At 50.0% G+C, this 23,970-nt stretch overlaps 1 protein-coding gene and 1 pseudogene across 1 annotated transcript; one reads left to right on the plus strand and one right to left on the minus strand.

The window, feature by feature from the left end:
• Window positions 1-8,769: 8,769 nt before the first annotated feature.
• LOC115897544 lies at window positions 8,770-11,249 on the plus strand (annotated as a pseudogene).
• Window positions 11,250-14,160: 2,911 nt separating this feature from the next.
• Window positions 14,161-21,075, minus strand: LOC115897501 (golgin subfamily A member 6-like protein 1). Its single transcript, XM_030930486.1, has 9 exons — window positions 21,025-21,075; window positions 19,229-19,357; window positions 18,083-18,133; window positions 17,923-18,016; window positions 17,721-17,827; window positions 16,246-16,304; window positions 15,775-15,916; window positions 15,277-15,449; window positions 14,161-15,234 (listed from the first exon to the last, which is right to left on the minus strand). Exons 1-9 carry the CDS (start codon window positions 21,073-21,075, stop codon window positions 14,352-14,354), a joined length of 1,689 nt encoding a protein of 562 aa, XP_030786346.1. The 3' UTR covers window positions 14,161-14,351.
• Between the last annotated feature and the right edge of the window lie 2,895 nt (window positions 21,076-23,970).

The following is a 23,970-nucleotide window of genomic DNA, read 5'->3' on the forward strand; positions in this document are numbered from 1 at the left end:
TGGGAACGGAGGCCAGGGGGAGGCCTCAACGTGGCCAAACCACCTTGGCATGCGCTCTGTACCCCCGGGCGGGTTCCGCGGCCACTGCTGGCACCTAGGGAGAGGTTTCCTTCCAGAAACGCCTCAGCTTAGCTCGGGGATGGCCTTCTTGTGCATGAGCCCCACTGCCAGCCAGGAGCTGTGCGCCCTGGGCGCTGCACCTTCCAGTTTGTGGGCGGCAGAGGCGGGGGATCTTGCCCACCGGGTCTGACAGGGCAGGGACGGAAGTAAATGGAAGCTGGTAGGTAAGTGTTATTTTACCGCGCACCCATAAAGATGTTGGGGAGAAACAAGACAGGAGAACAAGTCCTGTTTTTAAAAAAAAAAAAAATTCGGCCGGGCACGGTGGCTCAAGGCCTATAATCCCAGCACTTTGGGAGGCCGAGGCGGGCAAATCATGAGGTCAGGCCTGGCTAATACGGTGAAACCCCGTCTCTACTAAAAAATTATTAAAAAAAAAAAAATTAGCCGGGCGTGGTGGCGGGCGCCTGTAGTCCCAGCTACTCCGGAGGCTGAGGCAGGAGAATGGCGTGAACCCGGGAGGCGGAGCTTGCAGTGAGCCCAGATCGCGCCACTGCACTCCACCATAGGCGACAGAAGGAGACTCCGTCTCAAAAAAAGAAAAAAAAGTACAATTTAACAGCAATGATCACATTCACTGAGTTCATGTGACCATCACCTTTATCTATTTCAAAACATTTTCACTGGCCGAGTGTGGTGGCTCACTCCTGTAGTCCCAGCACGTTGGGAGGCCAAGGTGGGAGGATCACTTGAGGCCAGGAGTTCAAGACAAGACCAGCCTGGGCAACATGGCAAAACCCTGTCTCCAAAAAAATACAAAAATTAGCCAGGCGTGGTGGTGCATGCATGTAGTTCCAGCTACTCAGGAGGCTGAGGTGACAGGATCACCTGAACCTGGAGGATCAAGGTTGCAGTGAGCCATGATCATGCCACTGCACTCCAGCCTGGGCCACAGAGCCAGACCTTGTCTCAAAAAGAAAAAAACATTTTCATCACCCCAAAAGGAAACCCCATACGTATTAAGCAATTACTTCCCGTTCCCTCCTCCCTCTAGCCCTTGGCAACCACTATGCTGCTTTCTGTCTCTATATTACCTAGTCTAGATATTTTGTATAAATGGAATCATATAATATATGACCTTTTATGTGTGATTCTATCATTTGACATAATGTTTTTGATGTTCATGTTGTAGCATGTGACAGTACTTCATATCCAGATAACGCTCCGTTGTATGGAAGTGAGTAATATTTCACTGTTTGGCTGTCAGAAATCCTGCTGCTATGAACATTAGCGTACGAGTTCTTGTTTGAGTTCTTATTCTTAATTATTCAGGGGTATGTAGGAATGGAATTGCTGGGTCTTGGGAGAACCGTTTAACTTTTTGAGGAACTTTTTGGCAATGTCCCCCTTGCTATTCTCCTGATAGTGAGTTCTCACAAGGTCTGGTTGTTTAAAAGTGTGATCCCTCTCACTTCACTCTCTTCCTACTACTCCAGCCATGTAAGACATTGACTCCTCTTTGCCTTCCACCATGGTTGTGAGTTTCCTGAGGCCTCCCAAGCCATGCTTCCTGTACAGCCTGTGAAACCATCAGCCAATTAAACCTCTTTTCTCTATAAGTTACCCTGTCTCAGGTAATTCTTTATAGCAATGAGAGAACGGACTAATATACCTAATGACTAGTGTTGTTGAGTATCTTGGATGCTTGTTGGCCATTTTTGTACCCTTATCTCTTTTTTATATTTTTGACTTTTTAATTTTAGTGGGATTTTTTTTTTTTTTTTTTTTTTTTTTGAGATGGAGTCTCGCTCTGTCGCCCAGGCTGGAGTGCAGTGGCGCGATCTCGGCTCACTGCAAGCTCCGCCTCCCGGGTTTACGCCATTCTCCTGCCTCAGCCTCCCGAGTAGCTGGGACTACAGGCGCCCGCCATCTCGCCCGGCTAGTTTTTTTAATTTTTTTAGTAGAGACGGGGTTTCACCGTGTAGACCAGGATGGTCTCGATCTCCTGACCTCGTGATCCGCCCGTCTCGGCCTCCCAAAGTGCTGGGATTACAGGCTTGAGCCACCGCGCCCTGGCCTTTACTGGGATTTTTTTGAGACACAGTCTCACTGTCACACAGGCTGGCCTCAAACTCCTGGGCTCAAGCAATCCTCCTGCCTTGGCCTCTCAAAGTGCTGGGATTACAGGTGCCAGCCACCGTGCCTAGCTGTTTTTGTATTTTTGAGACAGGTCTCACTCTGTTGTCCAGGCAGTGGTGCAATCATGACTCAGTGCACCTGGACTTCCCAGGCTCAAGCTATCCTGCCACCCCAGCCTTCTGAGCAGCTGGGACTACAGGCACGTGCCACCATGCCTGGATAATTTGCCTTATTTTTTGTAGAGATGGGATTTCACTATGTTGCCCAGGCTGGTCCTGAACCCTTGGGTTCAAGCAGTCCTCCTGTCTCAACCTCCCAAAGTGTTGAGATTATAGACATGAGCCACCACACCCAACCCTTCATTTTAAAGAAGCCGAATTTTTGAATTCTGACTGAGATCACTGTATTTTTTTCTGTCCTGTTCCTAGAATTATGCTTTAGGAACCAACTAAAGACAATGAAAAGTGATATTTTCTTTCTCAAAACAGTTCACATCTCTTGAGATAAGATAAATCTATATAGCCTCAAAGTCTTAATTTTTACAATATGTGAAGACATTGTTACCTTTCTAACATATGAAAGAGATTTTGTTTTCTCTTGAAAGGAAAAAGAAGCAGTCATTCTAGTAAACTGTTTTCTCCTCACACTTAGAGCCAAATGATAAGGAAGTTATGGAGAAAAATCGACTACGATGAGGTTTCCTATAATGTGAATTGCCTGAACTTCTGTTTCAGGGCCAGAGGTTATGAATATCACTAAAGCATGGGATAGACAAGTTCACTTCACTTGGACATCTTGTAACTTGTTCCTCTCACATTTCTGTATGTTCCGTATTTGATGCTAGGACGCCTATCAAGGAACCTCCAGCTGACCTGTCTTTTACAGAAGTGACAGCGTCAAGAAGAATTCAGAAACATCTGAACTCAGTATTTGCATAATTTTAAGTTTCATAGATGAAACTGCTTCTTTTTGTTTGTTTGTTTGTTTTGAAACAAGGTCTCCCTGTCGTCCAGACTAGAGTGCAGTGCCATGATCACAGCTCAGTACAACCTCCACCTCCCGGGCCTAACTGATCTTCTCACCTCAGCCTCCCAAGTAGCTGGGACCACAGGTGTCTGCCACCATGCCCGGCTAATTTTTTTTTTTTTTTTTTTTTTTTTTTTGTAGAGACAGTGTCGCTTTGTTGCCCAGGCTGATCTTGAACTCCTGGTCTCAAGGAATTCTTCCACCTCAGCCTTCCAAAGTGCTAGGATTACAGGTGTGGGCCACCGCAGCACCCAGCTACCAAAACTACTTAGTGTGCATATTACGCTGAAGTTCACTGACCCTATCTACAGTTCTTTTCTTTTTTTCATTTATTAGATTGCAAGAAATACAATTTTTAAAAATACAAATAGATTCTATATTGAACTTTCATTGCAAATTGCACACACAGTAGAAATACAAAGAAGGGAAGAATGGCTTGGTCAAGATTTTGTTGGTTGTTAGTGGCTTTCGTTTTGGTTTGGTTTTTTGAGACAGAGTCTCGCTTTGTCACTCAGGCTGGAGTGCAGTGGTGCGATCTCGGCTCACTGCAACCTGCCTTCTGGGTTCAGATAATTCTGGTGCCTCAGCCTCCTGCGTAGCTGGGACTACAGGCATGTGTGACCATGCCCAGGTAATTTTTGTATTTTTAGTAGAGATGGGGTTTCACCGTATTGGCCAGGCTGGTCTGGAACTCCTGACCTCAAGTGATCTGCCCACCTCAGCCTCTCAGAGTTACAGGCGTGAGCCACCATACTCAGCTGGTTGTTAGCATTTTGTATGTCATTAACAAAAAGAATGGCCTGAATTTATTGTGCACCTATTGTCTGGCAGTGTATTTATTTTTTTACACCAACTGTCTAATCTTCACAACAAATCTGCAAGTTAGGTGCTTAGTGAGTAGTACCAGTATTTTTTAAAAACTGAAATAAAATAGAAAATATCAGAGCAGGCCGGGCGCGGTGGCTCAAGCCTGTAATCCCAGCACTTTGGGAGGCCGAGACGGGCGGATCACGAGGTCAGGAGATCGAGACCATCCTGGCTAATACGGTGAAACTCTGTCTCTACTTAAAAATACAAAAAACTAGCCGGGCGACGAGGCGGGCTCCTGTAGTCCCAGCTACTCGGGAGGCTGAGGCAGGAGAATGGCGTAAACCCGGGAGGCGGAGCTTGCAGTGAGCTGAGATCCGGCCACTGCACTCCAGCCTGGGCGACAGAGCTAGACTCCGTCTCAAAAAAAAAAAAAAAAGAAAAAGAAAAAGAAAATATCAGAGCACATTACATCTAGAAAGCATTAGGTATTCTTTTTTTACAATTTAGTTTCAATTGTACATTTACGTATTTGTGTACCGGGTTGTAATCCACTTGGATTACATGGTAACAGTGAGTCCACAGAACTGGAGTATATATATTCATCTACTGGGAATGAGAGTCTTTGGACACTTCAGTGACATAGACTGCAGCGTAGCAGAAGACCATCTTAGGCTGAATTTTGCCCTCTACTGACTTATGATGTGTCAAATTTATGATCTTAAATAAGATGAAATAGTGTCACCTTAATTTTCTTGCTATCAAAGATTTCAGGTAAGGAGCATTTTTTTTGTTAGCTGATGCTCTGTGATACTAGATACTGTTTAAAGTGTTTTTCATTAAGATCTAACAACTTGTTTAAATATGTATTCATTTTGCTATTTCACATCTTTTATTAAATGATATATTTTTACAGGATTATGTTTAAACCTCATACATGTGTATAATTTTCCTTCCGAGAGGAATCTGGCTCTTAAATTCCTGTGTTTTGGGAAATCGGAAAGCAGTGTTATACATGAGAAAAAGGCCTTGCAGCCTTCTTCAGTTACTGAGTGAAAGGAGGTTTCTTCACATTTAGAGGCAGTTCTGCCTCCAATCCTTCAAAATTATACAACTGTCTTAAAAATCTGGTCTCAGAGGAAATCCTCATAATTTAAATACCCTCTTGATCTTTACTTGTTTTTCCCCAACATGTAGATATTTTCCTCAGGTGATAATCATTCAAGTAAAATACACATTAAAAGAGTACCGTGTGGTTATACGTTTAGTGAACTTATTACAAAATATAAGACAAAAATTGGGTACAGGTAGAGAAAAGTGCCTGCTTTAAGAAGTATGTGTTGTTTCCTTGTCACATTCAAACTGACCCCCTGTGAAATGCAGAGAATAGCATGTGATTCGGAATATGCCGCTTCCTTTAACTGTTACCAGTGAATACGAATCATTGTTTCTGTCAACCTGGGAAATCCCAAGATGGAACTGCTTCATTCATTGGGAAGGGACAGTCCAGTTGCAGGTTTTCTGCAGAAAAATGAGGCTGGAGGAATGCATCACGTCTGCATTGAGGTCTTTTAATTATTTTCATGCTTCGTATTTTAAATCTGTCTGTTACAAATGTCTTTTACTTTTTTTTTTTTTTGGAGATGGAGTCTCGCTCGCCAAGGCTGGAGTGCAGTGGCCCGATCTCAGCTCCCTGCAACCTCTGCCTCCTGAGTTCATGCCATTCTCCTGCCTCAGCCTCCCAAGTAGCTGGGATTACAGGTGTGCACCTCTATGCCCAGCTAATTTTTATATTTTTAGTAGAGACGGAGTGTCGCAGTATTGGCCAGGCTGGTCTCGAACTCCTGGCCTCAAGTGATCCTCCTACCTCGGCCTCCCAAAGTACTGGGAATACAGGCATGACCACCACGCCCGGCCTTTATTTACTTTATATATCTCACCTACTACTGCTGCAGTCTGCCAAAGAGAGGATGCGCTCAACCCTAACTTCTCCAAACCATCCCAAAGGGGAAGTTGGCTCCATGTCAACAGTGTTGTTTCTTTTAAAGACCATATGTCAACACACCAGATTATAGCAAAAGGATGTCGAGGGAGCAATATGAAAGCGAGCCTGAGAGTCCTGGAGAGAAGGTGGCAGAGCTGCCTTTTGAAGGTAGTCACTCCCTTAGACCCTGCTCTTCCTGCCTTGTTCCTCCAGTTGTCAGATTTGCTTTTGGGGCCCTCATGGGGCAGGAGGTGAGGCTGGACTGGGAGGGAGATGGAGAAGCTGCCAGAGGTTCTTTTGGATCTAGAATTGAGGCAGCAGTTCCAGCCAGGTCTGGAGGTGGGGGCTGCCCCCCAGTCCCCAAGGGAATGGTACTGATTCCAAAACGTGGCGAGAACTCCCTGGTCGGGAAAAGGAGGTGTTTGCTCCCTTGAATCACCTGAGGCTCAAAGGCCCAAGGGGGAGAATGAGGCCAGCCCACTCCCGCTCCATCCCCTCCCTTTAACCCTGAGCTGGTCAGCCTCCCAGACTCCAGTCCCTTTTCCTAAGTGCCCTCCCTACAAAGTCTGCACAGAGCCACGCTCCCTCGCACCAGCTCACCCTGTACTGTCTCATCTTTTAGCAACCCCATGGGTTTGAACTTGAGGTGATTCATTTTCCTAAAAGCCTCTTCGGGCTGAGGGAAGGCATGGGTGGCTCTGCGAGTTTTGAAGTGAGGGCTGCCTCTTCTCAGAGCTGCTGTGAGGGCTGGGGCCACCCTCCCAGGCGGTGTCTGTGGGCTGGGCAGCAGCTTTGCTGGCAGCCTGGGTCATCCCCACTGGTCTGGGAGGCTGGGGGGCACCAGCTCCTACTCCCGATAGGGCCAAGTCACCTTCCTTACCTAAGAGCTGTCTTGAAGAGTGGGCACAGAGGAGCCAGCAACCTGGGAGGTGTAGGCACCTGGGAGAACATCTGCACCTCAGTCGCAGAGAGAAGTCTCCAACACAGCTATTGTAGAGATGGGGAAACCAGGCTGAGAGGGAAGGGGCCTTGCCCAAATCACCAGGCCTGGAATGTTTTGAGCTTTGGGGGTGGATCTCCCAGGAAACGTGTTTTATGGCACCGCCGCCTCTGGTCAGCAACCCAGAGGTGTGGCGGGCCTGGACAGACAGCTTGACTGAGGGCCAGGATGGTGAAGTCAAACCTACCACTCAGGAAGGAGACCCAGACCTTCTCCAGAGTTGAAATGTGAGGACTGCCTTCTTTGGGCCTCAATTTCCCCACTTGAATTCCAAGGACCCTTCTAGCTCCTACACTCTGGGCCAAGCTTTTCCTCTGAGCCCCAGTCAGTCTAGAGGACCAGGGCTACATCTTCCTTGGACAGAGACCCACCATAGGGGCAGCAGGAGGTAGGGGTGCGGGTAGGCAAGGTTCCTGTAGGGAGGTGGAGCTGTCATCAGAGATGGTGTCCGCAGGCAGTGGGAGTATCGTGGCTCTACTACTACTTGCTGGGTGACCCTGTGTCATTTCTTTCCCCACTCTGGACCTCAGTTTCCCTATCTGTTCTATGGAGATGAGATGCCTGCCTACGTATTTGGGGACTTGGAAGTGTGTGGGGCAGTTGCAGTGTTTCTTAGGTGTGGTCCTGGGGCAGCCTACACCACCCCATAGAGATTTCCGGGCCCCACCCTAGGCTCACAGGACCAGAATCTCCGGGAATGAAGCCTGGGAACTTGCATTTACACGGGCATCCGGGTGATTCTGACATGATTGAAAACACACTAATAGTATGTGGCAAGTTCTTTATAAAAGGTAAATTCATAGCTGCCTTTTACTAAACATAAATCTCACCTTCCCTTCCTCAGTGAAGGACACACACCCCAGTTGAAAGTCACTGTGCCTTTCCAGATGCAGAATCTGACCTTTCCAGTAAGATTCTGTTAACTGTTGCTTTCTGTAGTTTGTATTCCAAAACAAGGGGAATAGCTTTCCATTTTTTCAATATAAATGTTGAAGTCAGATATGCTTTTTCAAACTGGACACACACTCACACAGTTTAGAATTTCAGCTATGGCTTCCTCTCAAATTATCAGCCCATTTCTGCCAGGCAGCAGTTTTTCCAGACAAGAGGTTGGTGGGGCCCCCTTCTCATCAGAATCACTAGATCATGACTGACCCCTAGAGGCAGCTTCTCTGCTTAACTGTCAGCCCATGGGCTGGGATGTGACCCCCAAAGCTGCAGCAGAAGCTTCCGCCCATCCTGGGCCCCCCTGTCATCTGTGGGGAAAGGCCTGTTCCTTGTCTTCTGAGCCCAGCCGGCCTCACAGGCATTCCGCAGATTGGAAAGTGGAAGCATGTGCTGTGCTTGGCCGGGCTCTCCTGCACCCCTTTTTGAGGTGAGGCGGAGTGCATTCCAGCCCCAGCATCCCTGTCATTTATTCCACCCCTCATCCCCACCCCCATACACACTCACAAGTACAAACACAGGCACAGTCACGGGCACACACCGCCCTGGACAGCACCATTTCCAGCCTCGGCAGGGCAGTCTCCTTACAGGGAAGTTAATGAGGCACTAAAAAAGGCTCAGGGGACAGGGAGAACCTCTGTCGAGAAGAGCCTCCTAGACTCGGTTCTGCCTCTGACTTGATGGGGATCCTTGAGAAAGTTGCTTTCCCTCTCTGGTCTCAGTTTCCTCAGCTGAGAAATGGGGGAGGGGGCCAAATGGTCTAAGGTTCTGGGAACCTCCAAGTCAGAGCCCTTAGCTGGTGGTCAAGATGAGGGAGAGGCCCTCAGGGTCAGCCGAATGCCTGAGAGGCAGGACAGGCTCAAGGGTGAGCAACCTGAGCACATCAGGTGGGCTCAAAACTGGCACATGAGCCCCACAGCCTGCAGAGCAGCCCTGGACTCACGAGCCCGCTCACAGCTGCCCGGTGGGATTTCAGAGATGTGGGGTCCAGCCTCTCCTACTATTGCAGGGCTGGGGTCTGGGAGCTGCAGATTCTGACCCCACAACTGCCTTAGACATGCCAGACACACCTATGAAATGAGCGGTCCGTTCAAATGGACACACTAAAGAAGGGCTGTGGGATGGACCCAGCTGTAGCCACGGCTACAGACAGGCTTCCAGGGTCCTCAAGCAGCTGGCCTCTGGGGTAGCAGCTCTGGGTATGGGAGGCAGGGCTCAGAATCTAGTCCAAGCCTCCACAGGAATCCCCTCTGGAGAGCCCGGGCACTCTGCAGGAGGGGCAGCAGGCAGCAGGTGCACCAGGAGCACGTTTCATAAGGTGCCCAATATTGCAACTGCTCAGATAGGCAGCGAGTTGGAACGTGGATGCAGTAGGCAGGGTGGCGGCTGCTCCCCACAGCCAGGAGTCCAGCCCAGCACCACCTGAGTCCACCTCAGTCCTGCTCAATTGGGTCATCCATGTTCTGGGCCCTCTGGCCCCACCCACAGAGGGAGGGCTTTGGGGCGACCAGGTGAGCTGGCCCTTGTGGGAGGATGTAACTGACTCCTGAGCCTGGCAAGCCAGGCAGCCCCTCGCCAGCATCCCCAACCCCACCTCTCCAGCCCCCTCATTCCCTGATCCTCCCATCCACTCCCCTGCCCCAGCAGTTTCCTCTGCTCACTCTCATCTCTTTTCCTGCTCCCAGGCTCGCCTGGTCACATGTTCTTCACTGTCCTCTGAGTCCCCCTCTTTCCAAGCAGCCTCCACTCTACTTGACACATTCTCCGTTAAGACACCACGGTACACAAGCTCAAGCCCCTGCACCTCACTTTTACTCCCAGACATGGGAGGGAGATGACATGAAGAACCAAACGCCACTTGGCAAAAGACATCTGGGGTATGCAGGGGGGCAGATCGGAGGCTGTGGAAGCTCCAGGAGCTCCCTGCAGGAGGCTGCATTTCAGCTGGTTATTGAATGTGGCTCTGAGCCGAGACCTCGACTTGAAGCTCCAGACCAGGAGCCAGCTGCCAGCAGGACCCTCCATTTGGTGTCTCGGAGAAACCTTGCACTCTGTAGGCCTGTTTCATAGGCAAATCACCATGTCAGACCCAGTTGTGCACCAAACCCACATTTGAGTCAGGGGCTCCTGCCCTGCACTGTGAGCACTCGGGATGAGCCAGTGTCAAGGGGGAAAGAGCTCTGAATGCCAAACCATGAGTTTCAACTCCACCTCCAACTCTGAGAGCTGTGGGCAGGGAAGAGCGCTAGTCCAGTGTGCTGTAGAAAGACCAGTCTGCCACTGTATGGCACATGGATGGCAGGGATAGAGTGCAGGTGGAGAGACCAGAAGGTGGACAGGGCGGGGGAGGCAGGGACATGGCTGTAGCCGTGGAGATGGGAGGACAGACAGGACTTGTTGGCCACTTGAATGAACCAAGGGAGGAGTCTGGAAGAGACACCCAGTTTTGTATCAGATGTGTGGAGCATGGAATGCTGTTCATTGATCGAGGGAGGAGGAGGAGGAAGAGGTGTGGCATGGGAGGAGGTAGCTGAGCTCTGTCATGAATGTCATTTGAAGTCCCCAGGGAGAGCCAGGCCTGCCAGCGCCTTCACTGCTTCAGCCGGCCCTCGGGGTGACTGTGCTCCCTGGCCCTCTCGGCTCCCACTTTGTAGCTGTCAGTTGCAGTGGGGGACAGCTGCTCAAGGATCCAGCATGTCTCTGTGTTTACCCAGGGGACTGCCACGTGGCCCATGCCAAGCATAAGCAGATGGACCACCTTCTGAACAAAACCCGTTACAACAACCTGATCTGCCCAGCCACCAGCTCTTCACAGCTCATCTCCATCGAGACGGAGCTCCCCCTGGCCCAGTGCATCAGTTGGTAGCTACAGAGGACACCTGTGGCTCAGGCTCAGGTGAAGAGGCAGCTCATGCCCAAGCCCCAGGCAATCAGTGTCCAGAGGAATGAAATGACTAGAGTTGACTTAGACTCACCAATGCATAGTGGGGAGGCTGGAGGAGGGTCCATGAGGTTTATAGGTGTCCAATATTTAATGAGGTCATGATTTTGTTAAAGAAGAAATGAGGGTGGGAGCGGGATCGCCAATGTCTAGGCAGCCAATGGCCCTGCATAGACTCTGCTCCGCGGAGTCTCCAGCACGACCATAAGCTTCTCCTCCTCATCCTCCCAGCCCCGCCCTACTCTCTCCCCCAGCTTGCTCAGCAGGTGACCTTACAGGCTTCCTACTTGTTGGAGGAAATAAGAACCCGACTGGGGGAACGGACGGGTACAGCGGCCCAGGTGTAGGGGCAGGACCCAGGGCAGTGCAGCCTCTACTGAGCCAGGAGGGTGAGGGTCTGGAGAGTGGGCATGGCTGCTGCAGGCATGGAAAGGAGGCACAGATGGCGGCACTCCCAGGGACCACCGTCAGGGTCTCCGTATGTGGATGTGTGCAGAGGTGGGTGCTGAGGGAGGAGGTGCAGGGAATTTCTCATCTTCTCTCCACTGCCTCTGAGTTGGAGATGTCAGAGGGAGCCGTGGCCCACTGTAAACTAACACAATGTCCCCACCCATAGGGTTAGAACCCCTCCCCTGGAGGCAGCTCTGAGGGGAGCAGTCACATATGGAGAATGCAGGGCGCTGTGTCCAGCCAGGGGAAGGAGGTCACCAAGAGCATTGACCCTTCTCTGGCCAGGTGGCTGCCTTCTGATACACCAGCCTCTCTCTCTAGCACAGTGGCCCCCACACACCCAGCCTGTCAAACCTACAGCCCTCAAGAAGGTTTTGGCCAAATTAATGAACAGCTCCCTCTCCCAGGAGGAAGCACAGTTGGAGGATGAGGAGGGCAGTAGAGTTGTGTATGCTCCACCCCCTCTCTCCACAGTGGGACCTGAAAGAAGGGGGCTTTCAGCCAGGCTCACCCAGGCTGGGGTCTGAGTGTCACTGTCCAGCTATTGGCTTCTTGTTTAATGGTGAGCCCAGCTGCTTCTGTGCAGCTGCCACCCTAGTGAGGGTGAACCAGCAGGCGAGTGACATTTCTGAAAGCTGGGGTATAAATATTAGGCTGTGGGCTGCTGGGCCAGGAAGGGGCATTTATTTTCAGAGTTTGTTTGTCCTTAGTGCTGGGTAAGGCAAGCAGGTTTGTCAAAGCAGTTCTTTTGGGGAGGCCAGAATCCTGTACCAATGTCCTCAGCACGTTCATCAGCTGCTGGGGGAGTGCCGGACAGGGTTAAAGCACAGGAGAACTTTCTGGATGATAGGAATGTTCTATATCTTCAAAGGAGGTGGGATACATGGGTAATGCATTTGTTAAAATTGATCAAAATATATACCAGATCTGTGCATTTCACTGAAGATAAATTATACCTCAAATTAAAAACATTTTTTAAAAGACAGACGGGCTGGATGCAGTGGCTCACGCCTGTAATCCCAGCACTTTGGGAGGCCGAGGTAGGTAGATCACCTGAGTCAGTAGCTCCAGACCAGCCTGGAAAACATGGTTAAATCCTGTCTCTATTAAAAATACAAAAATTAGCCAGGCATGGGGGCACAGGCCTGTAGTCCCAGCTACTTGGGAGGCTGAGGCAGGAGAATTGCTTGAACCCAGGAGGCAGAGGTTACAGTGAGCAGAGATCACGCCACTGCACTGGAGCCTGGGCAACAGAGCGAGACTCCATCTCAAAAGAAAAAAAAAAAAGAAGACAGATGAAGGTTTTCAACTTTCACTGAAGGCAGAGTAGCTTGTTATAGGTTAGCCTCCCCACAAAAGCAGTTACAGAAACTGGACAAAAATGTGCCCCCCACCAAAAACAACTGTTTGAAGGTAATTGGAGACCTCAGTCAGGACTTGAGTGACCAGGCCAAGGAGGTGACCTTGACAGTCTGTAGTGCTTTTCCGACATTTGGTGATTGGTTAACAGTAGAGGGCTAAGAGGCTAAGAAACTGAGTCTGAAGTGGTAGTTAAGAGGCTGGAGAGCCCAGCTGAATGTTTGGCACTCACAGGGCTGAAATGACCTAATGAGAATTTGGGTCCCAGTAAGGAGATGGGACCTTGGTGGGGACCCTAGAAGGGTCACCCCTAGGAGTCTAAATGAATAAAAAATAGACCAGCCGTCACAAAAACTAAAACCTGCTTTGAACCAGCTTAGTCCCAAACTAGATGAAGGTGATCTGCGCTTACTCCAATTGTGTGCCATGAGGTCAAAGTCAATACTCTCTGGAAGCAGATAAAAGTTTACTAGGAATGCCATAAAAGACAAGACTAAATGAGAACGAACAAGAAAAAAACCAATAGAAACATACATGTAAGGAAGATAAGGAAGAAACTTTTTTTTTTTTTTTTTTTTTTTTTTTTTTTGGAGAAGGAGTCTCGCTCTATCACCCAGGCTTGAGTGCAGTGGCACGATCTCAGCTCACTGCAACCTCTGCCTCCCAGGTTCGAGCGATTCTCCTGCCTCAGCCTCCCAAGTAGCTGGGATTACAGGCATGCGCCACCATGCCCGGCTAATTTTTGTATTGGCCAGGCTGGTCTGGAACTCCTGACCTCAGGTGGTCCATTCACCTCAGTCTCCCAAATTGCTGGGATTACTGGCATGAGCCACCGCGCCTGACCAGTATTTTGCCACAATTTAAAATAAATAATTTTTTTTTTTTCAGGTTTGTGCTCAGACTATATTCTAAATGGCGGCTGACTCTTCTCCTGGCCTTGCTGCTGGCTTTTAGATTGTTTTTGCCTTCTTGTCATCTGCTCGGTAGATGGCAGCTTTCAGATGCTCCTAAGGGGCCAGGAAAGAGAGTGAGAAGCCATAAAGGCTGCCAGGTCGTCCCCCTGAGGGCCCCACCCTCATCAACTCCCGCAACTGGGTCTCCTGCAACTATTGGTGGGCCATCTCGACCACCACTTTGCCCTGAGCTTCCTGCTGCTGCAGCTGGGCAGAGCCTCCTTCTCAGAGGCCAGCTGCTGATAGGCGGCCACGTACTGCTGCAGGTGACCCAGGTAACGGTCTCACTGCTGCTGCAGACTCTGAGGCTATTGGCTCTTCAACTCCACCTGCAGGATAGGCACCAGGGTAGGTAGTGTCTGGCTTCCAGATTCTGGGCCCATAAACAGGGTGGCAAGGGCACAGTGGGGCTCTGTTATCTGCCCAGGCCCCTGGCACCCGGCCCCTTCCTCCAGGCCTAAGTGACTGCCTCCCTTGCCTAGAGGCCCATGCCTCCCTCCCCAGCCTCAAATCTCACACCCTTCTTCCCACCATTTAAACTGTAGGCCACAGACTGGTGGAAAAGCAGAGGGAACCATCTGCTAAGTTATGGTGAGGTCGCTCTGTATGATCTCCAGGGTTTTGCAACCACCTCCGCCTGCTCCCCCAGAGCTCAGCCTTCCGCCCCAGCTCCCCCAGCCTCTCCTCCTATTCCTGCAGCCTCACCTCCTGCTCCTGCATCTTCTCCTGCTGCCACAGCCTCATTTCCTGCTCCCGCATCTTCTCCTCCTGCCTCTGCATCTTCTCCTCCTGCTCACACATCTTCTCCTCCTGCTCCCACATCTTCTCCTCCTGCTCCTGCATCATCTCCTCCTTCTCCCAGATCTTCTTCTCCTGCTCCCGTATCTTCTCCTCCTGCCTCCACATCTTCTCTTCCTGCTCCCGTAGCTTCTTCTCCTGCCTCCACATCTTCTCCTCCTGCTCCCGCATCTTCTTCTCCTTCTCCCACATCTTCTTCTCCTGCTCACACATCTCCTCCTCCTGCTCCCGCATCCTCTCCTCCTTCTCCCACAGCTTCTCCTCCTGCTCACACATCTTCTCCTCCTGCTCCCGTATCTTCTCCTCCTGGCTCCACATTTTCTCCTTCTGCCTCCGCATCTTCTCCTCCTGCTCCTGCCTCTTCTTCTCCTGCTCTCGTATATTCTCCTCCTGCTCGTGTATCTTCTCCTCCTGCTCCCGTATCTTCTCCTCCTGATTGTGCATATTCTCCTCCTGCTCCTGTATCTTCTCCTCCTGCTCCCGTATCTTCTGCTCCTGCTCCTGTATCTTCTCCTCCTGCCTCCACATCTTCTCCTCCTGCTCCCGCCTCTTCCCCTCCTTCTCCTGTATCTTCTCCTCCTGCTCATGCATCTTCTCCTCCTGCCTCCACATCTTCTCTTCCTGCTCCCGTATCTTCTGCTCCTGCTCCTGTATCTTCTCCTCCTGCCTCCACATCTTCTCCTCCTGCTCCTGCCTCTTCTTTTCCTGCTCCCGTATCTTCTCTTCCTGCTCATGTATCTTCTCCTCCTGCTCCCGTATCTTCTCCTCCTGCCTCCAAATCTTCTCCTCCTGCTCCTGCCTCTTCTTCTCCTGCTCCCGTATCTTCTCCTCCTGCTTCTGTATCTTCTCCTCCTGCCTCCACATCTTCTCTTCCTGTTGCTGGTACAGGCGGTTCCACAACTTGTTCTCTTCCACCTGGGCTTGGAGCTTTGCTGACACACTCTGAAGCTCCTTACCCAGGTGGTTAGCCTCCGCCTGCAGGTGCTGCTGGAATAGTGAAAGTGTTGGTTTGAACCTCAGAAGGAACAGACTCATGAGCTACCCATATAAATGTAATCTATAAAACAATGGTTTTCACCCATGATCCTTTAAAATATATATTTTTAAGCCCTAACTCTTGAGATTCTGATTCTCCAGGCAGGGCCCCACTTTGTAGATTTTTAGCACACTCTGGAGGATTCTATGGTGGGACCAGAACAAGGACCCCAATTTTCTAGCTCTTGACTGGAGCCTCCCCATACCCTGCATGATCCGTAGACCATGGTCCCAGCCGGACGGGGATCCTGCAACCCCCGGGGCTGCAGCCACTTGCCTGTGGCAGCAGGAGCTTGGCCCTCTCCAGCTTCCTTTCTAGCTCCTTTACGTTGAGCTGGATGTCAGACTTTTGAGTCTCTTGAAGTCGAAGTTTTTCTTCTAATTTGATATTTTTCTGCTTCAGCTCCTCATCGATTATGCTATGGCCAGAGACAGTAGAGAAAGGAATGAACGAAGAACAGAAAGGAACGCTTTGGTGATCAACCCTCTGCTTTCACCCCACAACCACAGAACCGTGGCATTGGAAGGGACCCCAGGAATTAAAAGTCCCAGGTGGCAGGCCAGAGAGAAGACATGAGTTGCCTGAGGCTACCCCGTGAGTCAGTGGCACAGCCGGCACTAGAGCTTCCCTGTGCACACGTGAAAACCTGTATGAGCCTCTCACCATGCCCACCTGTACCCCCACCTCCCAGCACACCCCCTACGCTAAGAGCCCCCAGACCTCCCATCCCACTTTCCCCCAACCTACGTGTTCCTGTACAGTTCCAGACTCAGGGCGTCCCTCTCCTTCGTTAACTCCTCGATGTACTGCAAATACAGAAGGGTGAAGTCAGGATAGAGCAGGCAGAGGAGCGGCTGGCCGACCAGGAACAGCAGCCACAGTGACTCCTCCACACACCACTCCCCACTCCCAGTCACACCTGACATGCTCTCAAGGCACTTCCAAGCCCACAGTGTCATTTGTTTTTCTTTTTTTGTTTTGTTTTGTTTCTTTCTTTCTTTCTTTTTTTTTTTTTCTTCAGGCAGAGTTTCACTCTTGTTGCCCTGACTGGAGCGCAGTGGCGCAATCTCAGCTCACCACAACCTCCGCCTCCCGGGTTCAAGCGATTCCTGCCTCAGCCTCCCAATTAGCTGGGATTACGGGCATGTGCCACCACAGCCGGCTAACTTTGTATTTTTAGTAGAGATGGGGTTTCTCCAGGTCAGCCAGTCTAGTCTTGAACTCCCGACCTCAGGTGATCCGCCCGCCTTGGCCTCCCAAAGTGCTGGCATTACAGGCATGAGCCAGAGCACCCGGCCCTCATTTGTTTTTCAAAGAACTCAGTAAAGGTGGAAGGGACAGGGAAAGAGACTGAATTCATGGCTGGCTAACAGGGGTCCAGAGACATCAGATAATATTGCTGTTGTTATTACTGTTATTACTACCACTGTTGGAACCTTTACTGAGTGCTTCACCAGGCACTGCGCTAACAATCCTATTTAATCCTCACAACCTCCACAGGAGACGGTTACCATTATTACCTCTATCGTGTAGATGAAAAACATGGGGTATTAAGGGTTAAGTGCTTGCCTAAGATCACTTAGAGCTGGGGTTTCAACACCCAGGTATATCTGATTCTCTAAGCCCATTCTTTCACTGGGGGTAGGGGCACAGGTAAGAAGGAGGACATTAATCCTTTGTTGACATTTTGAAAGGATGATACGTTCGAATAGTCCAAAACTCAGAAAGTACAGAAGGGAAATATCTCCCCCCAACACTGTTCCTCTCTCCTGAGATGTTTATGAATCCTTACAAACATGTTTATTGTATATTACCATAATACATACACACACACACACACACACACACACACACACACACACACACAGGCTCCCTCTCTCAACACAAATAATAACATACTCAAGCTACTCTTCTGTACCTTTATGGTACAAGTACCCTAACCGCCACTTAGGACTTGGCCAAGGCCACAGCCAAGTATGGGCAGGGTGGGCACTTGGCCTGCGAGCTCTATGTCCAGTGCTCGCTCCCCACAGCACCCCCCAACTCACCCACAGCAGCCGACTCAGCCCCTGTCAGCCTCTAACCACCACACACAAAAGCAGCAAGAAATGGCCATGCTGTCTTCTGAGCAGGACACTCCATCCGACAGGAGGGACTTTTAGGCTCACCCCTCCATCTGTGAAGCCGCGCTCCCAGGGGACGGGGCAGGTGGTTGGACTCACCCTGTCTGCCTTCCTCTTCTGTGTAGTGATAGCAGAGAGGGCCCGCTCTAATTCTCCGGCAAAGTTCCATGAATCATGGAGACGGCACACCAGATCCCTGGTCTCTCCTGGAATGAGAGACATTCAGATGCGGCCCAAAGGACTCCCCGTAAAGGCCTGTCAAAGTGCCAGGTTTTAAGGTGACAGGGTGCCGGATTCCCACCTTGCAACTGCTGGACAGCATGCTGGCTGTAATAGAGTGCCGTCTGAAGCTCCGTTTTCTGAAATGTAAGGATTTGTGTGATATGAACCTGGGCCTTTGGGAGAAAAGACAAGCAAGTGCTGAAAGAGAAGCAAAGAAACCTTCTCCACCCTCCACTCACCTCTAGCTCCCTCCTTAGGGCATCCTGATGTTGGTGGCTTGCCTTCTTTTCCTACAGAAAGAGGAAGACAGAGCTCTTACCAGGGGGAGGCAGAGATGGCACAGCAAGAGACATGCCCCCAGAATGGCACCACTGCCCCAGGACAGGCCCACCCATGGGACCAGGTTATCAGGAACCCTGTGGGGATGGGGTGGAATCTGAAGGGTGAGCCTTCTTCCCCAGGCTGGGTGTGGGCAAGATGAGACTGGGGCCTCTACATCTGAGTGCCCTCCAAACCCAGCAGTCATGTCGTGAGTAAACAAAGAAATCACGTTACTTCTTCCAGCTGAGCTCGGTTCTGTTGTTTCTGTGGGGAAGAGTGAAAGGAAGGTGACTGAGGGTGGCCCCCTCGACTCTATTCCCCAGGCCAGGAAGCGGGTAGGCAGGGGCCAGGGATGGATTTTAAAGGTAAAGTTCTTAGACCCAATGGGAACACCAGCTGGTAAACTCTCCTCAGCTCCCAAAGAAAAAGGATTTGGGTCTTGGTTGGTTTTTGCCCAGAGCCACAGAACTGAAAGTCCGAAACTAGATTCTCTCGAACAGACGGTCACAGAAACCTTCAGAGACGGAGTGTGAGAAAAGCCCACCCTTCTGCCAGCTTGTGATTTAGAAAGGTGCATTCATTCAACAAACATTGACTGAGCACATACGGGCCAGGGACGGTTCTTCACAGTGCGGATATAGGACTGAAAAGGCAGACAGGAGCCCTTGGCCCCGAGGTTTCCATTCTAGTGGGCCTTTAACTCTCAGACTCTCAGAGCTAACAGAAACCTCTGATACTCTCTAACTCTACCTCAGGAAACGCAAGCCCGAGAAGGAAACTTTACAGCAGGCCGTGGACTAGGGATTAACATAAAAACAGCAATGACAAATCTCATTTAAACTTCACCAATGTAGGTCAAACCACACCACTCCTATTTTGTAGATGTGAAAAGAGAGGCCCAAAGAGCTCAAGGAATTTGCCCTAAATCATATCCCCAGCAGATGGAGAGGATTCAAACCCAGAATTCTTAACTAGTGCCTGGGAGATCTTCCACAATCTTAACAATTACCCTCCACCACCCCTTGGGCCCTCTGTCCCCAGGAGCCTGGCCAGCCAAGACTCACATCCTCAGGTGAGTGGCAACCACCAGAAGTGGTTGTCTCAGGGTTAGCGCCATTATTTATGTTCTTCTTTTTGGTGTCGCTTGCTCCTGTACCAACACGAGGGTTGGCCTGGGGATGAGCGTCTCTCAACTGTGGAAAGGAAGAGCAGTGATACTCATGAGAACTACAAGCTCCTACAGTCACATTCTGCTTTACGGTTTATACAAAATACTCTTATACACCATCTGATTTAATGCCACCAACAACTGTAGGAAGTGTTGTCACAATCACTTAGTGACTGAGAGGGATTGATAGCATGGCTAAACAAAAGGCAATAATGGAACTTAAACTCAAGTCTTCTGGCTCTGAGCTCTGGGATTTTGCCACAACTCAGCAGCTGCCAGGGACCAAAACCAGAGGCAGAGGTAGAAAAGCAAATATTAAGTAGGCAGGAACTGTACTCTAAACACTGTGTGGTTTAGAGTCATACATCCTCACATGTCTGTTAGTGTGAAGAACTGCACCACTACCTCTCAAAATTTGTATTAATGTATCCTAATGGCAGAAGGCAGCCTTTCTGTGAAATCTGGGAATTTAACAGAAAGAGGACAACCCAACCCTCATATCAGAGAGAAGTCTTATATATTCTTATAAATTTATCTGACTATCACCCCTAAGGACATTAATGTTTTGTCTCTCAGTAGACTCAAAGGAAACTGATGCTTCAGAAAGATACCCCATATTTATCCTGTGGCACTCAAAGTACCCCAGGTGGAGATGAGATGAGGAAGATTCAAGCTGTCAAGCTCAGTTTCCCAAGATCTGTTCCACAGAAGATAGGCAGATCTTACTCCAGAAACCACTGACTGAGGGGCACTCTTGTCCCAGAACAATTCAAATCTGAGGTGAAGAATTCAGAAACAATGTTTGAGTCTCTCTGGAGAGTAGAAGCCTGGGAGAAAACCAAACCAAACCCGTTCTCCTATTGCCACCCAGAGACACTGTCAATGTGTTGAGCTCATGGGGGAGGTGTCGGCTTTTCACACTGTCAGTGTCTGTATTAAGGAAGTAAGGCAGCCTGAAACCTCTCTCTCCTAGGTCCCACAGTCCCCAATCCCCTTCCAGCTGGAAACCTGTGCTACAACCAGAGGAACCAGAAATGGGCAAGAACACTTAGGGGACTGGGTCCTAAGACCAAAGACCGGTCTCGTGGCAGTAATGACAGTTCCTAGAGGGACTGTGACATCACTACATTCCACTCCTCAGTGGACTGGTGGGGAGGACACGTGAGTGCAGTGCCCAAGTTGCTGCTTTGAGATTGGGGGGCGGGGGTCACAGGATTGGGACCCAGGTCCTTGGAGATGCAAGCCCAAAGAGCCCAGGGAGGTCAGGCTTTGGGTGGTGGGAGGTGAGGGCCGAGTATGGAGCAAGGAGCCCCAGGAGTCAACTGTCCAAAGTGACCATGGGGCAACTAGTGAGGGCAGGTTCTGGGGCACCCAGGTCCTTGGAGACCTGAGCCCAAAGAGCCCGAGGAGGTCAGGTTTGGGGTAGCAGGAGGTAAGGGCAGAGTATGGAGTGGAAAGCCCTGGGAGTCACCAGCTCAAAGTCACCCTGGGGTGACTGGTGAGGGCAGGGGCAGGACTCACGAGGGGGTTGGGCTGGCTCACAAGATTTGGGTGTGGGGAGCCCAGAGGCACTGTGAGGGGGGGGGGGTCCCAGCCTGGTGTGCCTCAGCAGTGGCACAGACTCTGGCAGCAGCTTGACTGTCAGAGGGCGCCTCGGGGTGGGTTGGGGTGCCGCAACCTGGTGCGTTTTACCTTTTCCTTGGCCTTGGCCAATTTGATCTGTGGGGTTTCTTCGGACATCATGGGATGGGTAGGGCGGTGGGGTTGGGGCCACATCAGCACAATCCAGGCGAGGACAACTATACACCTCCAGTCACCTACCAGGTAGCTGTGTGACTGAGCCAGAGGAGGCGTAACCAGGGCCACACTAGAATGCAGAATAGGGGCGTGGCCTTAATGCTTCAAGCCTATTGGTCAATGAGAAAGATGCAAGGGAAAGGAGGCGTGGCCAGACAGCAGCCTGTCATGAAGGACCTGTGATGTCACAAGGAAAGCCACCCATGTAACTGCTGTCCCCGCCCACTCCAGGAGAGGGGTGGGGCTGGCTTTCACTTTAAAAACTTTAAAACTGTAATACCTCAATTGAGGTACAAATCCTATTAAAATGGAAATTTTATAGTGTGCTTGATGATTGATAAAGCAGACTATATTATCCAACATTCCACTAAGATAAATAATCACAATGATTTCTCCTTTTTGGAAAAAATTTTTCTTATTATCCTATATTATTGTTAAGGGTTTTTTGGTTTTTTTCAAACAAAAAACAAAAAACAAAATAAACAAAAACAAGAAACATGTCTAACATCTTTAAAAACACAAAGCTTTTGAGCCAGGCCTGGTGCCTCATGCCTGTAATCCCAGCACTTTGGGATGCTGGGGTGGGTGGATAACCTGAGTTCAGGAGTTCAAGACCAGCTTGGCCAACATGATGAAACCCTGTCTCTATTAAAAATACAAAACTAGCTGGGCATGGTGGCAGGTACCTGTAATCCCAGCTACTTGGGAGGCTGAGGCAGGAGAATCCCTTGAACCTGTGAGGTGGAGGTTGCAGTGAGCCAAAATTGTGCCACTACACTTCAGCCTGGGCTACAGAACAAGACTCTGTCTCTAAATACATACCTACATACACACATACACACACACACACACACACACACACACACACACACACGGAAAGCTTTCCATTTAATAAGCACTCAAAGTTCTTTACAAGTTTAAAACACATACAGGACCCTCTAAAGTAAGGCTAAATGCTAAGTGATGGGGGAGAGAAAAAGGACATAACTAACTCCCACTCTCATGAGATTAATCACTAAATCCTATTTTTCTAGAATCACCTGGCCTCTCTAAGCCCTGCAAATGAAACTGCATTTCTCACTCGATACTTGGCTATGACTTGCAATCATGAAAACCAAGAATTGTGTTCTGTCACTGTGTAGTGCTTGCTACCTGACTTTTTCATGATTTGCTCCATTACCTGTGTGCTTCTTATCCCAGACCAAACTAAGCTTTTTTCTAAAGTTCTACAATTTACAGTTAGTAGATAAGAGTGGTTCTCAAAAATATAGTCTCTGAACCAGGAGCACCTCAGAATGTCATAGATGTAAATTCTCAGGCCCCTCCCTAGACCTGATGAATCGGAAACTCTGGAGTAGGGACCAGCAATCCATGCTGCAATAAGCCCTCCAGGTGTTCGGGAACTGCTGGCACACAGCAGGTAGAAAAATGTGTTTCCTTCTGTAGGTCCAAAGCCAGGGATACTATATGTTCTGTCTCGATATGAAACAATGACATGCAATTAAAAGACATAAATCTCCTTCCTACTTCCACCCTCTAGCCAAAATGTTTTATTTTTATGAGTTCAAATGGAAAGCGAATGGCAATCAGAGATTTCGTCTAAAAAGTATGTTTACAAGTATCAGGTCTCATCCAGCCTGATCTCATCCAGTATCATTTATATCATCCTACATCTAATATTGTAGAAAAGGATCTTCACAATGTAAGACTCAGGCACACTAGGAGTTCTATGATAAAAGACCAACTAGATCTGAATGTCCAAACTTCCTAGAGAAGAAAAGTGGAATCACTTGATCTCCTGACCTCGTGATCTGCCCACCTTGGCCTCCCAAAGTGCTGGCATTCCAGGCATGAGCCACCGCGCCTGGCCTTATTTTGTTTCGAGGAGTGCCTTTTGGTAAGGGTGCCCAGGAGGACGATGGCTGTGGAGACGGGCAGGTGCCCTCCCTGCTGTGCAAGTGGCTGACGTCCTGGCCCTGGGCTCTGCCCAGGACTGCCATGTGCCCTTTTTGCAGTTGCCTTGGCAGTGGGTGAGCCCAGTTCTCTCCACCAGCTGAGGCCCAGGCTGCAGTGGCGCTGGCCAGAGAGAAAACAGAGTTAGCGGCCCGGGACCTGCGGCAATCCACAGCAGGAGTCAGAGCCTGACTTTCCTGTCTGGGGAGTGAAATGGTGGATCTCGTGGTGTTCAAGGATTCATCCAGCTCTGTTTTCCTGGGCCAAGGGTTTGTCCCAAGACCTGTGGCTGATGCCCTGGGCTCCAGCCTCTCTATCCAAGGGAGCAGGGCTGAGCAGAAGTCGGCCTCCGCATTCCTGGCTTTTCATCCCCATCCTGAGCTGCCTGTCTCTGGCTTCCCCATCAGTGCTGGTGCCCCTTGAGGAGAAGCCTCCCAGAGGAAGAGTTGGCCAAAAGGGGTGTTTATGTGTGACTTGGAAGGCAGAAGGAAAGAGACAGCAGTTGCTGTCTGGGGGTGGCCGTGGCTGTCCAGCGTTACTGGCCAGGTCAAGGTCCATTCTGCCTGTGCACAGCAAGTCCATCACTGTGACACGGGTTTTGCAAAAGATAAAAGATAGATTCACAAGACCGCTAAGTGAGGATGTGGGAGAACAGCGCTCAAATCTTGATCTCCCTGGAGATAAGGCTGAGGGCTATTTCTAGGTTAGGGAAGCGTGATGGTCTAAGATGTTGGGGGAGGTGATTGGCAGTGGGGAAAAATGAAGTAACAGGTTCATTTTGTGCAAGTGTCATCAGGCAGCTGGCTGAACTTGGTGGCTCATGCCTGTAATCCCAACACTTTGGGAGGCAAAGGCGGGCAGATCACCTGAGGTCAGGAGTGTGAGACC

The sequence above is a fragment of the Rhinopithecus roxellana genome, chromosome 5 (assembly GCF_007565055.1).
Source record: "Rhinopithecus roxellana isolate Shanxi Qingling chromosome 5, ASM756505v1, whole genome shotgun sequence".
Lineage (NCBI taxonomy): Eukaryota > Metazoa > Chordata > Mammalia > Primates > Cercopithecidae > Rhinopithecus > Rhinopithecus roxellana.

What these genes read in the sequence shown, in the direction of transcription:
- LOC115897501 (XM_030930486.1), bottom strand. Translation starts at nt 21,075, where the DNA reads ATGATGTCCGAAGAAACCCCACAGATCAAATTGGCCAAGGCCAAGGAA. An exon ending in TGCTGTCCAGCAGTTGCAAG is followed by an intron (nt 17,828 to 17,922) that starts GTGGGAATCCGG and finishes CTCTCATTCCAG; the next exon opens with GAGAGACCAGGGATCTGGTG. An exon ending in CCAAGCTCCTGCTGCCACAG is followed by an intron (nt 15,450 to 15,774) that starts GCAAGTGGCTGC and finishes TCACTATTCCAG; the next exon opens with CAGCACCTGCAGGCGGAGGC.